At 40.1% G+C, this 17,079-nt stretch overlaps 1 protein-coding gene across 1 annotated transcript in view; it reads left to right on the top strand.

Moving 5' to 3' along the window:
- The first annotated feature begins 301 nt into the window (after positions 1-301).
- ERICH1 (glutamate rich 1) overlaps positions 302-17,079 on the top strand; it is a 94,943-nt gene continuing 78,165 nt past the window's right edge. Inside the window, exons 1-2 of the mRNA XM_017728945.1 lie at positions 302-355; positions 13,821-14,031. Of these exons, the coding sequence (XP_017584434.1) occupies positions 302-355; positions 13,821-14,031 (265 nt within the window). The remainder of the gene's footprint in view (positions 356-13,820; positions 14,032-17,079) is intronic.

Genomic DNA, 17,079 nt, shown 5'->3' on the forward strand with positions numbered 1-17,079 from the left:
CTCACCCTGTTTAGAACCTCATCTGATCAGCCTCTGCAGCCCATACCATATATGAAAACTTTTGACTTTCTGTTGTGAAACTGTATATATTTTTGAAAAGACAGGTGTCCTAGAAAAGAGCTGAAAAAGAAGGTTTGGCTGCTTCTCTTTAAGGCTAGTTTTGCTCTTTTTTTATAAGAGTAAGTTGAAGATGCTGAAGACAGAATTTTGTCTGCGTTACAAGTGAGCAATGAAGCTTTTTATTTTGTCTGGAACTGGGCCATAATACAGAATAAATGGGGTGGTCAACAGCTTGTGGGTCATGGGTCTAATTGTCAGTGAAGAGAATCTAAATAGTGAAAAGCCAGTAGAGCAGGTAAGTGAGATGCACTTTGCTCTGCCAGGAAAGGGTGTGACAGATGTAGTTGAGAAAGTGCTGGTTTTTTGTGGGGCTTTTTGTTTTTTACTTGCTCATGTGTCAGTGATTCGTGACAGGGCTAGAGGTACTACCACTGTCATTCTGTGTATTATCAACAAGGTATTTATCCTGTCTGGGACATAATATAACATATAACAAAACATATAATATAACATATAACAACATAACTTGTTGCTTTTAAACATTGACAATTGCACCTTGAAAGCTTTAGTCATAATTCTTGAAAGTTTGTGCCACCCCAAAATAACACTGTCATAAAGGGTTACATAGAGAGTGATGTTCCAGCTGCTGAAGGGTAGAGTTAAGGTATTGATGTAGGTGTAGTGTACATTATTGACTATAATTGCTAGTAAGGAGTGATAGAAAAGTTGTGCTGTACAAGGGATAATCTAGTGGGACAATAGGAGACTTCCTGTTGGAGAGGTTAAACTGGAAAGCAAATGTGGACACTTGATAGACATCAGTGACAAATGGTTTTAAATACAGAATATTGCTTCAAGGAGTGCTATTTTCATCTCTTTGTGAGAAATCTGTTGACTTTGGGCAGGATTATAATGGGGGTTGAAAGGAGATTGCAGTTCCTTAGTTTTGGGGTTTTGTTGTTTTGTTGGGTTTTTTTAAATGGGCATATCAGATATTAAGCGTCTTAATTCTCACAGAAAAGCACACCATTTCTTTCCTTTTTCTAATTGTTTCAGAGAAGCACTGATTGTTAGAGATCTTGAGGTTATTCGAGTCTTTTGTTTTGTTTTGTTTTTTAAACTCAACATAATTTTTTGGCAAATACTTTGATATTTTACTGGGAAAAAAGATGAACACCTTTTTTTTTAAGTGGATGTGTTTTCTTTCATTATATATGTTTCTCAGTAAGGGAAATATTAATTTCAAATGGAGTTTGATGCCTGACACTATTTTTTTTTCTTCTGTGAGAGGTATCTTGCTCCCCCCCCCCCAATGTGGCCAAAGATTTATTAAAGCTTACCAAGATGTAAATTTTACTTGGATTTTAGTTGGCTAAATTACAAAATAGCTGAGCTTTTTGTGATTAAATGTAGAACTTACACTAGAATAAGTGTACTTTGCCATTGAAACCTTTCATGGAAGGGGAAAAACCAGTTTTTGTTGCTGATCTTGGTGCTGTGCCTGGATAAGAAATGTAGTCAAGGAGAAAGGCCAACAAGGTAATGAAAGAAGCAGAAATGGTACATCCGATGGCTTTCTATTTAGAAAGTCTGCAACAGGAGCTTATGCTCACGGAGAACAGAGCCTGACATAATGTGGTCTTCAGGGTTCTGTGTTTGGTGTGGGTGGCTGTTTGGGGCTTGGGGGTTTTTTTGGGAGATGGAGCATGTTGATGTAGGGTTGGTTTATTCTTAGGAAGTTGGAGCAATTCTTGCATACTTTGCATTGAGATAGGATGGTCCACAAGTGGTAGGTGGGACTGTTTAAACATGCTAGGATATATTTAGGAGCGGGTGTATGAATCTGTATTATTTAGTAGATGTGGTGGAAGTGGTGGTGTGTGCCATTAAGGTGTGTTGGTTTGTAGTTATTTTGCCTTTTTAAACAATCAGTATGTAACACCCTTCACTCAACACTAGTTTTGCTCGTTATAAAATAGATTTCTGGAATCTATGGGTTACCTCGGAGCAAAGTTGCTCACATACTCACCTGTTACTGGGATGGGGGAAAGAACCGGAAAAGTAAAAGTGAGAAAACTCACTTAGTTGAGACAAAGTCAGTTTAATATGTAAACCAGAATCCACACAAGCAAAGCAAAAGAAGGAGTTCATTCACCACTTCCCATGGGCTGGCAGGTGTTTAGCCTTCCCCAGAAAAGCAGCGCTCCGTTACACGTAACGGTGAATTGGGAAGACAGACACCATCACTCTGAGCATTCCCCCCTTCCTTCTTTCCCCAAGCTTTATATGCTGAGCATGTCAACATAGGGTTTGGGATATCCCTTGGGTCAGCTGCCCCAGCTGTGTCCCCTCCCAGTTCCTTGTGTACTTCCAGCCTTCTTCACTGGTGGGGTGAGTAGCAGAAAGGGCCTTAAGACTGCTCAGCAATAACAAAAACATCCCTGTATTATCAACCCTGTTTTCATCACAAATTCAAACACAGCCCCGTACCAGCTACTATGAAGAAAATTAACTCGGTCCTAGCCGAAACCAGCACAGATTGTTATGGCAATATGCTGTTTCTTATGTTTTCAGTTGTGTTTAGTTCAAAAATTGAAAACTGTCCTCAAGAAGCTTGGATTTCTATCGGTTGCCTAATGACCTAAATTAAAACTCCATATGTGTCTAGAAAGAAAAGTTCAGCTGCATTGGAACCTCCAGAACTTTTTCATGATGGGATGTTTGGTGTCGTATTGATTTCTACTATATGTATGTGTAGGGATGCTTGCAAAAGTTGCTTGATATTGTGTTATAGTCAAATAATGAAATCACTGCAAAGGGTGATATATTTACTCTTTGAAGAAGGCTCTGTAGGAATTCAGTTATATTTTATATAATATGAGCTTATGAAGATTCCTTTTTAATAACACTTAATGCATGATCTTGTTGGACTTTTGTCTCTGCTCAGTGATACTACACCTGCCAGTTTCATGGTTCAGTTTTTAAGTACTGGTATATTTACCTTCAGTTTAGCTTGCATCTTCTCCTCATATGAAACTCTCTCTTTAAAATTTGCAAATTTTTTTCTGTTCAGTAATCATAACTCTGAATAATTTTCAGGCTTTTTGTGTTTTGGTTTTTGGTTTTTTACTGTTTTCAGCTATTCTTATGTCTATTTACCATATTACTAATATCAGTTACAATAACATTTAATTGTAGCCCATGTGTGGCATAGTTTGATCTTCACTTTAAGCCATATGCTCTTTCCATCCAGATTTAGGTTGAAGTAAGAGTTAAACTTTCTGAAACTTTACACCTGTGTTGGTAGCAGATTGGTCTCAGTGAGCAGTGATAAGCACACAGCCTTCCCCTTTTCCTCACCCAAATCTGTCCAGAAGAGAGAGGAAAAATGTCTCAGAATTATAGAATACACTGAGTTGGAAGGGAGCACAAGAATCATTGGAGTCCAGTTCCTGGCCCTGCAAGGATCATCTCCAAGAGTCAAACCAAGTGCCTGAAAAAATTGTCCAAACGCTTCTTGAGCTCTGTCAGACTTGGTGCTGTGACCGCTTCCCTGGGGACCCTGTTCCAGTGCCCAACCACCCTCTGGGTGAAAAACCTTTTCCTGATGTCCAGCCTAAACCTCCCCTGACACAACTTCAGGCCATTCCCTCAGGTCCTGTCACTGGTCACTGCAGAGAAGAGATCAGTGTCTGCCCGTCCTCTTCCCCTCATGAAGAAGTAACTGCAATGAGGTCTCCCCTCAGTCTCCTCTCCTCCAGGCTGAACAGCTCAAATGACCTCAGCCACTTCTCACACAGCTTCCCCTCAAGGCCCTTCACCATCTTCGTAGGTCTCTTTTGGATGCTCTCTAATAGTTTATCATCTTTCTTATAGTGTGGTGTCCAAACCTGCCCCCCAGGACTCAAGGTGTGGCCACCCCAGTGCAGAGCAGAGGGGACAATTCCCTCCCTTGCCCAGCTGGAGATGCTGTGCCTGATGCCCTCCAGGACAGAGTTGGCCCTCCTGGCTACCCAGGGCACTGATGGCAGTCTTTTGCAACTGTTGTTTACAGTTGGCTCAACTCGAGTGACCAGAATTATGATTATTAGTAATAATAATAATAGTCAGCAAAGTTGAGCTTTAGTAAGGGTGTATAAGACATCTTTAGATGTTTTGAGTGAGGTCTGTTTGATTGTGCCAGGTAAGAACAAGGTAATGGTGCAGTATGAGAAACACATTTTTAAGTTTTACGGAAGATGGATAGCCTGCACAAATTGAAACTATAGTGAAGATGCTCTGTTTTCCCAGGACTGCAGTAGCAATACACATTTTGCTAAAGGGCAGACGGAGTTCTTAGGAACAGTGGAACAAAATCCTGGTGTTCTCATTGTCTCATTGTGGTTGTGTAGTTTCTTATCGTCTTTGTCATGTCAAATTAATTAGATGTCTAGCGGCTTGTGGCTGCAATTAAGGTGGCCTACTGATAGAGCTCTAAAACCTTTGTTGAGACAGGATGGCATGATCTATTAGTCAGATTCTTATTGAACTACACAGTCATGTAGAATTTGCTGACAGATGTAACACCAGTCGTGCTGATTTGAAACTGCTATATGACAGAGACTGTGCTTAGTCTAGATGAATCAGTTTCTTTTAAGCTAAGAAGAGAAAATAAATGTTGGCTTTTTCTAGAAATAAGTTATTCTTTTGTATCTGCAGTTACTATGAAGCGTTGGTCTGGAGGCACACAGGTCAATCTCTCTTTGTAATCACTCTCCCTTTGTAATAACTGTTTAATTCAGGTGAATACATAGATATGGGGTGCGTAGTCACTATATTCTTTTCCTTTCCTACCTTTTAATCATACTGATATGTGCCATATACTTAAATAAGCCGCAGCTGTTTAAAAGTTGCCTCGCAGACAGGAGAATTCTACACTACTGAGTTTTAGATAACAAAGTGGGTTTCCATGTGCTATAAAAATTAATGCTAGGTAAAAAGATAAATTGAGATATACTGTATCAGCTACTACCTTAGAGCATATCACTGGAGTTTTTTCTACTGTGGTTCTCGATTCTCTAATAAAGAATAAGACAAGAGTAAAATTAAGACAATTACCATCTGATTTTTGTGTCTAATGCGATTTTGAAGACTAATAGATGCTGTTTCAGTGAGAATAATGTCAGTGGTCTTGAGACAAACCTCGATACTGTGAAGTTAATATTACACACTAGATATAAAATGATAGCATCTGTGTTTCTTGTGCAGCTCCCTGTGACATTTTGGTTAACAACCATACTGAGGTGCAGACAGCTAATACCTAGTAGTTCAAGCACAGAATTCATGTGACCTTGAATACAACTAAATCCTTCCATTATTTCATTCCCAAATAGTACATGTGGGTTCTTTTCACTATTAAATATGTAATAAGAGCTTTAGCAGTTACAAGCATCTGTTATGTGTAATGTCAATGAGACCAGTTATAAAACTTGGAAAGAGGACCACTCCCACCTTGTGTAGACATTCTGTGAAGAACTGTACAAATTTTTCACTTTAAGATGTCACTAAAGTTTTTTGAGTCTTGCAGAACTAAAAGATTGTCCAAGGAGCTAGTCAAGTTAAAAATAATCAGTTTGTGATATCAGCATTTCACCATGGTGTTTCTACTAAGTCTCAATTTTGAAGTTTTGTAGTTCAAAAAAAAAGCTGAAAAAACCTCACAACAACCAAGCAACTCACCCTTCTTGACATCTGCTGACCCAGGTGATAATAGCTTGTGGGAGAAATGGGATGAACAACCTTTGTTCAAAAAAAGTGCATCCTTGATGAAGGCAGGTAGTTAAAAGTAAGGTATTATGAGGCCGAGAGACTGCTTTCCAGACCAAAAGAGACTTCAGAAGCAAGGTTTCTAACCTGTAGGGAGATCTGCACAGGAAACATATCCCTGTATAATGTAGGATTCCTTAACATAGTAAGGAGAGGAAGAAGAAGGCCCAAGGCCGAAAACAGTCAAGTTTTTCAATCTGAATAGCAAACGTGGTCTGTGCATGGGTGTCATGCCAAAAGCGATTAGGCAGTGGAAAAAAACCTAATATGAACTATGGAGTTCCTCTACAGTCTTTTGAAGTATATTAAAAGTATTGAGATACAAGTTTTTGGGCTCAGTGTACATAGGTGTGTAAAATTACTTCTCCCAGTCATTCAGACAAGATGGAGTAGTGTGGTTTCTACCTTTAAGATGCAAGTGAATTCTACGCTGAAATCTGAAGCTGAAAAATTACTTGGTGTCTTGCTCAAGAAAGGATGTCATAGAATAGCAGTGCTGTTTGAAGCGAGGAATATAAATTTGTAGATAGATGCCATTTAGTCTGAAGTATGAAGACTGAAGATGTAGTTGATGATCTGCAGAATGGCTTCTCTTTGACTAAACACAAAATCTTGTAAGCTGTTAGCTTCTGTGTTTGTCTACAAGGGCCTCTTTCAAGAGACAGTCTGCTTCAGCCTGAATTTTCTGCTGCAGATCTTGCAGTCCTTGCTTTTATCCTTATTTTGTCCTTTAGCTACTGTTGTAAGAGCCTGTTACCATAGCTTCGCCTGCAGGATGAGGACTGCTTGCAGACTAGGAACACAAAGCAAAATACTGTGCCCATTCTTGTGTACATAAAACTGTACTTTAATCACAGCTAGGATTCCACATATTTCACTATTTTTTCCCCCAGTTGAAAAGATCAGTTCTGTTATTCCCATGACACTGCTTCAGTGCTTTGCTTTGATTTGCATGTGCTAGCCCTGGCGAAATGGAAATACGTCACTCTTGACAAAACTGACCTTGCTGATAGCAAGAAAATCACTTTTTCTATTTCTTTCTCCTGACTTGAACAAGAGCATCCCATCTTAGATGTTAGATACACCTTTTAGGTGATCTGAACTGTCAGGCTATACAGTGTGTAACTATATGTCATTGCATCGTTCTTTTCCTCATATCCCTATGTAGCTTGAATGTTTTTGGTAAAAATGAGGGGGAGTGGGAAAATGATACCCTGTTCAGGTGCCATGGAATGTTTTGTAGTGGTTAATTACTCTCTTTCTCCCTTGATTTTAATCGGTTGGTAGTTGCTGAACTGGTATCCAAATCTGGGAATCTTCTCTGCAGCTAGGTGATCCCTACTCAGGGGATTTTGAAGTTAGTGATTAAATAGCTATTCATTTCCCTCAGGACTAGAATGTGTTTTCTGCTTGTGGACATACACAAGCTGTCTTGACCTAAATCAATCCTGTGGTCTCTGCCATTTCTAGCAATGGTTTGAGGTCTTTGAGCCTTCAGCTGATTCCTCTTTGTTTTGGTTGTGCCGTTTTGGCTGTGGGTCTTGATGATTGGAGGTTTTGTTCTTTGAGGTCAGAGTATGTGTGTGTGTGTGGCTTTTTCTCGTATTGGGAAGTTTAGGCCAAGGTTCATAAATTTAATTACCCTTGGAGGTTCTGTGTATTGATTTCCATTTAGTGTTACAGGGGCCTGTACTGAGTGCACCATTGTCTCTACTGAGTACATCGTGGGCACCCAGAGGCTCATTGGCAGAATTGGTGTCTTGTGTACACGAGGTCTCTGGAGCGGTGTCTAATCTGCAGGCAAAACAGGATGCCTTGCATGCCATTAGGCATCATAACTTCACACTGAATTTTGCCCCGGTGGCTGAAATACAAACTGAATGCCTTTGTGAAGCTTGCAGAGCCATGGCCCAAGAATCACTTTGTTAGGCCAAATAAACACAGAACAAAGACCTTTGTTCATCAGTTTGGCCAGCTAAGCAACTCCTTCAGAAAGTTCCAGTCTTCTGGATTCTATGAACCTATCCTCTATGGTTAAAGGACAAGTAAGCTTTGTGGGGAATGGTTTAAAGGAATGAACAGCTCCTAGCCTGAAGTTACCATCCATCTTCCACCTGCTAGCTGGTAAGAATAGCAGTCTTGCTAACATTTTCTGTCTGTAGCAGTCTTTTAAAATGCTTTTATACTGTGTTGCTCTGGGTACTGATAAACAGTCACCTCTTTTTCAAGAGTCACTCTTTTTCAGGTGGTTCCCTTGAGGATCTCTGGTCAAGAGTGTCCAGCCCTGATTCGGGAAGAGGAGATGATCCAGGCAATGGGATTGTTATACCCAACTAGGCAAGGCTCTATGCAGTTTGCTCTAGTTGATCCTGCTCTGAGCTTTGGGATTAGACTAGGTGATGTCTGCAGGTCCCTTCCAGCCTTAACAGTTCTGTGATTTTTATGACCGTGTTAAGAAGTAGCTGTCCTGTTGTGACCCTCATAGGAGATGTGGTACTTGCATGATGAAAGAAACTTCAAGGATTTAAATCCGTTTGAGTATTGGAGAGTAATTCTGCAATAACAGAGATGAACTGAACATTTTAATGAAGCTTTGTCCATATGTTCTGCATGAGGATTATAATTTTGTCAGCTTTTTCCGTCCTTTTCTATTCTGCTGTACTGTCTTTTCTTCTGTTTTAGCGGAAATAGCATATTAGCACATCTTGCACATGGGACGGTTTTAGAAGCAGTTCCTGATTCTTCCCTTTTTGGAAAGCTTCTGTTTGTAGGAAAGACAAAGAGACCAAGTAGGACAACTTGCATGCTTCACAGAGTTCAGTGCTCCTGATGCCGCTTTACTTTGTTCTTGCTGCCCAACTTCGGCTTAAGTAGGCAGGAGGCAACCAAATGAGAAATGTGGTGGGGGTACTTACAGTATGTATGGCAGGTAGCCAAAAGTATGTGGCAAGCATTCTCCACAGAAACATTTTTGAGGAAGCTGTCGCTGGACAGGAATGTTTCTGATGTTGTTCAGAACTTAATTTGTTTAGTTATTCAGCATGCTTTTGTTACAGTCTGTAGTCCTAACTGAGTTTTAAGTCATGCTAAGTCATGTTGCCAACCCCAGAATGTTTGTAAATCTGCAGTGCTATTTCAGCGTGTGTTTGTGGATAGTCTGCTTATGTACATAATATGAACTCAGTCAAGGTGTCAATTTAATACATAGGTGCCAAAAATGCATTTATTTGAAGGAGGCTCCTTACTCTTCTTGCAAAATTAGTAGTAGAAGAGAGTTCATGGATATTCACAATTTGTTTCAATAGCCAGCATGTGTTCTGCATTATATTTCTTGGAGTTACACTTTGCTTTCTTTATGTGATGTCAAACTCTAGAGACCTGGTACTTTTTCAGTTTTCTGATATATTTGTACTTCACTATTTCCAGACATGAGTTGTCAAGAATTAGCCATGGAAGTAGTTCAGTACCTATTGCAGCTTGTTGTCATGTCTGAAAGTACTGGCTTCTTTTTGTCACTGAGGAATTACTGAAGAGATGTGTTATGGTGTTTCTTCAGCTCATCACACAGTAGGAATATTTTAACAGTGCTGCATGTTTTCAGCTGAAAGGTGTTTTGTTTTGGTTTTTTTTTTTGCTTTTAAAATTAAATTAAAAGCTCAATCAGAATCAAAGGACCACATGAACCTGTACAGTTCCTTCATCAGTTATGCTGACTGGAAAACATTGTCAAGAAATAACCATATGATTATTAACTTGACTGTGCTATATAGGGCTGTGGTCTTACTCCATTTTGAAATTCTGATAGGTAAGATACAATTCTGGTAGTAGATATTTTTGTTTGAATTTCCTTTATTGCTAATTTTCTGTTAAGAGGTAGTTATTTTTAAGGGTCTGAGCAGTTCTTACCAAATGGACTGATCTCTGATGCTGAATAGTACCAGGAACATCAGGTTAAGGAGAGGTTTTGAATAGGCAAGAACTGCTTCATAGCATCAGGCAAGACCAACCTCCTGTGGTTGAGCCAATGCTTATGGATATCACATGATACCTTTTTTCCAAGTAATTGCAGCGATAAAACCCTGTGGAAAGAGCTTCCTTTGTCGTCTGAAGAATGTTTGGTAGCTCAGTTCTGAGACTCTTAACTGCAAAGCAGAGTGCTGCTTTGGAGCCTGTAAAGGTGCTGAGGATGGCAGAATGGGTATTCCTCAGAGCCTAATTTCGTTGTTCACTGATACACAGGACCACTTTGTTCAAATGGTTTTGGGCTGCAGGCAGATTTTTATTTTCTTTTTATTCAGACTAGGATATACTTAGGATCCCAAATAGTTCAAACTAAGTCAATCAGTTTTTTCAACACTCTGTAGAGATTCTCGGGATACTAAGCAAATTTGCAGACAATACAGAACTGGGAGGAGCTGTTGACTCCCACTAGGGCAGGGGGGCCCTGCAGAGAGACCTCAACAGATTAGAGGGCTGGGCAATCACTGACCACAGGAAGTTCAACAAGTGCTGGATTCTGTACCTGGCATGGGCCAGCCCTGGCTGTGTGGACAGACAGGGGAATGAGATGCTGGAAAGCAGTGCTGTGGAGCCAGAAGGGCCAACTCTGTCCTGGAGGGCATCAGGCACAGCATCTCCAGCTGGGCAAGGGAGGGAATTGTCCCCTCTGCTCTGCACTGGGGTGGTCTCACCTTGAGTCCTGGGGGGCAGGTTTGGACACCACACTATAAGAAAGATGATAAACTATTAGAGAGCATCCAAAAGAGACCTACGAAGATGGTGAAGGGCCTTGAGGGGAAGCCGTGTGAGGAGTGGCTGAGGTCACTTGATCAGTTCAGCCTGGAGGAGACTGCGGGGAGGCCTCATTGCAGTAACAACTTCCTCATGAGGGGAGGAGGAGGGGCAGACACTGATCTCTTCTCTGCAGTGACCAGTGACAGGACCTGAGGGAATGGCCTGAAGTTGTGTCAGGGGATGTTTAGGCTGGACATCAGGAAAAGGTTTTTCACCCAGAGGGTGGTTGGGCACTGGAACAGGGTCCCCAGGGAAGCGGTCACAGCACCAAGTCTGACAGAGCTCAAGAAGAATTTGGACAATTTTTTCAGGCACATGGTGTGACTCTTGGGGATGGTCCTGTGCAGGGACAGGAGTTGGACTTGGTGATCCTTGTGGGTCCCTTCCAACTCAGCTGACTTTGTGATTCTCCATTCACCTGAGGAAGGTGTACTGCTGGGATTCATTGCTTCCTGCTGTCTTGAGAAGGCTTGAAATACATTCAGGTTTCAAATAAGGACCTTGTAATGTCTAAGTGTTGATACTGCTCTATTCCATTTTGTTATGGTTATTGGAAATTACTCGTTATCTTAAGAGATGACTTGTGGCAGTGCTGAGATACTCTGACACAGATGTGAAAACTTTGTAGGGGGTAAAGAACTCCCTCACTCCACACCTTGCTGCTTCTTCCAGTGTCTGCTGAAAACTCCGGCTAAGTGGATGTTGCTTTGGTGAATCCATCACTGTTTGTGATTTAGATACTTCTTTCTGAGCAAAAGAGATTTTTATCAAAGAATAACCTCTTCAGTATTCATACCCTCCAAGGCAGGCATTGTATCAGGTTGCTTTCTCAAGCAAAGGTGTTAAAGTTGGGGAGGACTCCTCATGGGAATTAGAAGGAATGAATGTATCACAGCAGGTCTTGTCTTGCTTTCTGAAGTAATGCTATTGTGTGTATGAGTATAGTCTCTCTATTTTAAAAATGAGAAGGTGATGTAATTGGGGGGGGTGAGATGACTAGGGAAATCAGATTTCAAGATGGGGAGCATAAAATCCACTGTAGTTATGAGGAGGCTGCTTTTCTCTGCAGATTTGGAGATGTATTTGCATACCTAGATTCATCAGTGCGTCAATGATAATTTGCTTTGGAAGAACAGTTCCCTCAGTACAAGTGCTTGAATGCTAATCTGTGTACTGCTTGTGGATGTGCTGGAGTTAATTTTCTTCCTAACAGCTCCTGTGGTGATGTGTCTTCTGTATTTGTAAATAGTGAAAATAGTGTTGATGACTCAGGGATGTTTTTGTTATTGTTGAGCAGTGCTTACATGGAGTCAAGGTCTTTTCTGCTCCTCACCCCACCCCACCCCACCCCACCCCACCAGCGAGGTAGCTGGGAGTGCACAAGGAATTGGGAGGGGACACAGCTGGGGCAGCTCACCCCAGCTGACCCAAGGGATATCCCACACCATATGGTGTCATACTCAGCATATAGAGCTGGGAGAAGAAGGAGGAAGGGGGGGACGTTTGTCTTCCCAAGTCAACATTGTATGCGATGGAGCCCTGTTTTGCTGGGGATGACTGAACAGTGCCTGTCCATGGGAAGTGATGAATGAATTCCTTGCTTTGCTTGTGTGCGTGACTTTTGCTTTATGTATTAAACTGTCTTTACCTCAACCCATGAATGGTCTCAATTCTATCTTTCTGATTCTTTCCCCCATTTCATGTGGAGGAAAGTGAGCGAGCAGCTAGGTGGGATTTGGCTGCCTATTGGCATTAAACCATGACATTTAGTAATGGCTGTACTGGAGTCTATTAAAATATTGTAGTGTTAGTAGAAGCACTTGGGGAAAGGATTCAGGATAAACCTCTTGGATAACTTGCTTTAGAGTCAGAGATCTGCAAAAGGCAGTTAACTTTGTTTCATTACACTGATTATTTCTGTCTACTTTCTTTAGCTGAGGAGAGTAATTGTGGATTTTTGTCTTTCTAGCTGTAGACTAGGGAACCTTATGAAAAGAAAACACACAGTCCCTTGTTTGTGTCTGTCTATCTGGGAACTGTAGTTGTAGCCCATAACAAAGCATTCTTCCACCTAGTTAGGCATTTACATCAGAAAGTTGCCAAGGTATGTTGGAGATACAATTTGTCTATCAAGGACGGGTGGTTCAAGGATGAAGGTATTTTTTTCAGTTGTGAAGTAATTTATTGACAAATTATGTGATGATAAAATGTTTTTCTGCTAAGCTGCAGTAGGACGCATTCTTCTTACAACAATATCTTTTCTCTTGGCAGAATTATTTTATTATGAATCTGCAGCAAGTTGCTTTAGTGTCCACAGAATGTATATTAAATTTGAAGTTGCAGTTTAGATAATGCTTTTCTCCAAATCTCTTTCTTCCCACCCCACATTCCACAATATCTCCTTGACCGCATAGAATTCATGAAACTAGGGATGTTGCTTTGCAATAGATGAAAACTTTTAGTAATACTTTATACTTTAGTATAATTACTTTTTAAGTGATTGAAATATACATGCATTATATATATATATATATATATATAAAAGATAATGGTTTTGTTAATGAGTAGATTATTTGCATATATTTCTTTAATCAAATGATACTTGCATTTGGCTAACTTTTAGCAGATTGTCAGTGTCGTCAGAAATGGCCCATAAGAAGAAGAGGCGTATAAGAATACTGATAATTCTGTAGAAATAACTGGTTACCATGTGTTTCTGCTGCTGTCTACTTCTAGTTTTTCTGTGTGATTAAATCATTGTAGCTTACTGATTTTAATGAGTAATTCAGTTGAGGTGCCTCTGTGCCAGAAGAGACCTGCATTTTGAGCAGCCTTATAGCACTTGTATAGGAAGATACTTGTTTTAAAAATTAATGTGTGTTTAGTCTGTAAATGTACTCTATTAATTTATTGTCAAAATGTAGTCAAACAGAAGGCCCTAAATGTAACCTTGCTAGTGAATTCTGTTGTTTCAAAGCTGCTTTTCTGACTCAAGTTTTGAACTTAAATATATCATTTTCAGTTTCACCTGTAAGAGGTAGGGATTACTCAAAACAGACTTCCATGGACTTGAAGGAAACTGTCTCGTGTCAATTAGTTGTTGGGGTTTTTGAAGTCTTAAAATATTTTTAAAACACTGCATTTCTTCCTGTTAAAAAAAGTTTTCTTACCCTGCAGTGTTCTTGGCGAAATTACTGAAACGACTCTATGGTGAAACTTCATCATCTTCTCTTGTTTGTACTTCAAGTAGAGAAGAGGCAGTGATTCTTGAAAATCTTGGATCGAAATCTAAAGAACAGAATTTGGATAATGTTCAGATTTCATCAGCAGATGCTAGCACATCAACTAGTACACCCTGCAAATCATTTCAAGGTGAGACTGCATTGTCATTTTTCTGATAATATGCTTTTAAATATAGCTGCTTTATTTCAGAACAGTATCGTATATAGTTTTTTCATCTATTGATACCAACAGATGAATTCTAGGTACTTAATACCTGAAACACTCGAGGTCAGTGCATAAGTCCTATGAAATCCAAGAAATAGTCTTGGTGTGTATGCATGGGTGCAGCATTTAGCAGTAGCAAATATGAAAGTTCAGTGTAAGTTATTAACTGTCTTTGATATAATGTCTGTTAAATGGTGATAAAATGACTTCTACTGGTATAGCTCTGCTCAGCTGTTAGAGATACACACAAAGATTGGTGGGAATACACGATCCTGCCCTTGTGTTGCAACAGAAACCCCATGGCAAGCGCAAATCCAACAGAAGACAAATATTAGTTCAGAGACTGTGTTAGTCCCTTGCGAAAGAGCATTATTTTGTGTGTGTTTATGCAATGAACATGGCACATGAATATTTGAACAGGTAAGTAAAAGTCCTTTTTTTTCAAATACGTTGTAGAGTGTGAATGGCATGCCAGAAGATGGAGCTGGAATATGAGGTAGCTGTGGTATTACTTGTGGGTGAAAAGCTCTGTGCACAAGTATATAATGAGTATAAATTGCTTTGTATTCATCTAAACCAAATTTTGCCATAACTAGAAGGTTGTTAAACTGACTTGAAATAGAAAAGTATGTTTCCCAAGAGTATAAAAAGATTTCTCCAGGGGAGATGCTCAGCTCTCCTTCTTACTTTCCCACAGGGAAGAATTGATAGTGGATGTGGTCTGGGGCAGGAGAGTAAAGTCCAGAAAGAAGTGAGCAGAATGATGAGTAGGGTTAGAACTCTGTGCTACATATTAACAGGTGTTTGTCCTGTTCAGGGTTCTGCTTCGTAGGATTAATTAGAGGATTGGTCTGAATTGCAAAGGAGCTCTGAAGAGCTGGTTTTCAAGAATAACCTCTCAAAGCACAAGAATGGCTTATTTTGATATGCAGAAAGCTAAGCAAATGTGGCAGGATGCCTGACTGAGCTCAGATGTGTCTGGGAGAGCAGCAAAGGGAAGGTGAGAGAAGTCTAGCTGGGACAAGGCAGGCACAGGAGCTGTGTCATCACTGTGGAAGCAGTCCCACAGTGCCTGAAAAAGAAGAGCAGAACATGCCTGTTAACAGTAACCAGGTTCAACCAACAGTCCAGTGACACCAGGAAAGTTAATAGTGACAAGGCAGGTCTGAGGTCAAGCCAGTATGTCAAGTCTGTGAATCAGTATGTGCATCAATTGGTCTGGAATATCCCTCTGGTCAGTTTGGGTCACCTGTCCCAGCTGTGTCTCCTTCCAGCCTCCCACTCACCCCTAACTTCCTCATCAGCGTGGCAGTACAAAAATCAGAAAAGGCTCTGGCTCTGTGTAAGCCCTGCTCAGCAATAACCAGAACATCTTTATATTATCAACCCTGTGTTCAGCACAGATCCAGAACACAGCCCAATACCAGCCACTGGGAAGAAAATTAACTCTACCCCAGCCAAAACCAGCACACCATTACTGTAATAGAAGATTGCTTGGAAATTTCAACTTCTGTAGTTCTATATGTTTTATACTCAATTTGGTTTTCTAGATTAGTACTTCTCGTACTTCTTTTGTGTAGTCAGTAATGAAAGGCATATTTTCAAAAGGTTGATAAACCAGTAAACTTATTCTATACAATGATATGTGATAGTATTGGGAACTAATTGTCCTTTCAAAATAGGCTATTTATTTGCTCTATGATAAAGGTGTGCTGAATATGCACAACTGTGGAGTAATTTCTTAAGCTAAAACTGTCTTCATTTGTAGTGAATCTATACCATTCCTTATAAATTAGGGCCTGGCAAAACTCCCACTGAAATGGGAGGTGAGAGGGAGAATTTACATGACGTTGTGATTTATAACTTCTCTGATTTGTTTATACCTGATTCCTAATGCAGTGTTCTTCAAGGTAATGAAAGAACAGCTTTTTATTCAGAATCCTAATACAGGGGAAATATAGCTTATGGGATAGGAAACATGGAGTAAAAAGAACAGGTTTATATTTAGGATTTTCACAGCAGAGCAACAAGGTTGTTTTGAAATTAACAGCAAACTATAATTGAGTTTGTTTTCTGTTGGAGGCATGCAAATGCCACAGTAGTACAGAAGGGGTTCGGCCTTGATTCAAGTTCAACATATAAGTACTTAAAAAAAAAAAAAGCCTTGAAGTGATAAACTCATAGGAAAAAAGATAAATCAGTTAGTTACCCATCTGGGAAACCAACAGACAACCATTCTTTTCTGGCTATGATTTTATTTCAATTTAAGGATCTCTTGCATTTACGTGTGGTGATTTTATAGCATTGGACACTGAAAGTACACATTTAGAGATAGGCTAGAAGGTTTGAGCTAAAAACTCTGTGACCTTGGTGAAGGAAAAACATAAAAGCGTTGATTGAATTTTTTGATCATAAACTGTTTTAAGTTACTTCTTACTTACAGACCAAAGATTATGGGCATAACTGCAAGGTAGCTGATGATTTAAGTAGCAATAGTCAAAGATAGGTAATTGAAAGCAACAATGGAAAGTGAGGGATTTTTTTTGTAGATATTAACTCTTTCCTATTTTGAAAGTGATTATTTCAGTCCTACAAAATACTTGTAAAAATGATCTAGTGTCAATAAAAAGTCGAGGACTACTTTAAAAATAAGGTGACTTAGTGTTTTGGTTTGAAAGACAGGTGTCTGCTAAGGAAGGCAGGAGCCTCCCTTGGAATGGCAGATGCGACTCCCCTTCCCTCCAAGTTATTATAAATTTGAAATCAAGGGGCTTTTAGGCAAAGATAGGGGAAATAGGAATAACAATTCTTTACTATTATATATCTATATGTGTATAACAAGTCAAACAAACAACAGTAACTATGGCGGTAACAACAAACAGAACCAGTAACCCAGCCCCAGCCTTCTCAGCTGTCGGGCCCTTTCCCCTCGGGTGCAGTTCCGCTCGCAGCCGGCAGGGGCGCTCGCGGGCC

The sequence above is a fragment of the Corvus brachyrhynchos genome, unplaced genomic scaffold, assembly GCF_000691975.1.
Source record: "Corvus brachyrhynchos isolate BGI_N302 unplaced genomic scaffold, ASM69197v1 scaffold1, whole genome shotgun sequence".
In the NCBI taxonomy this organism is placed as follows: Eukaryota; Metazoa; Chordata; class Aves; order Passeriformes; family Corvidae; genus Corvus; species Corvus brachyrhynchos.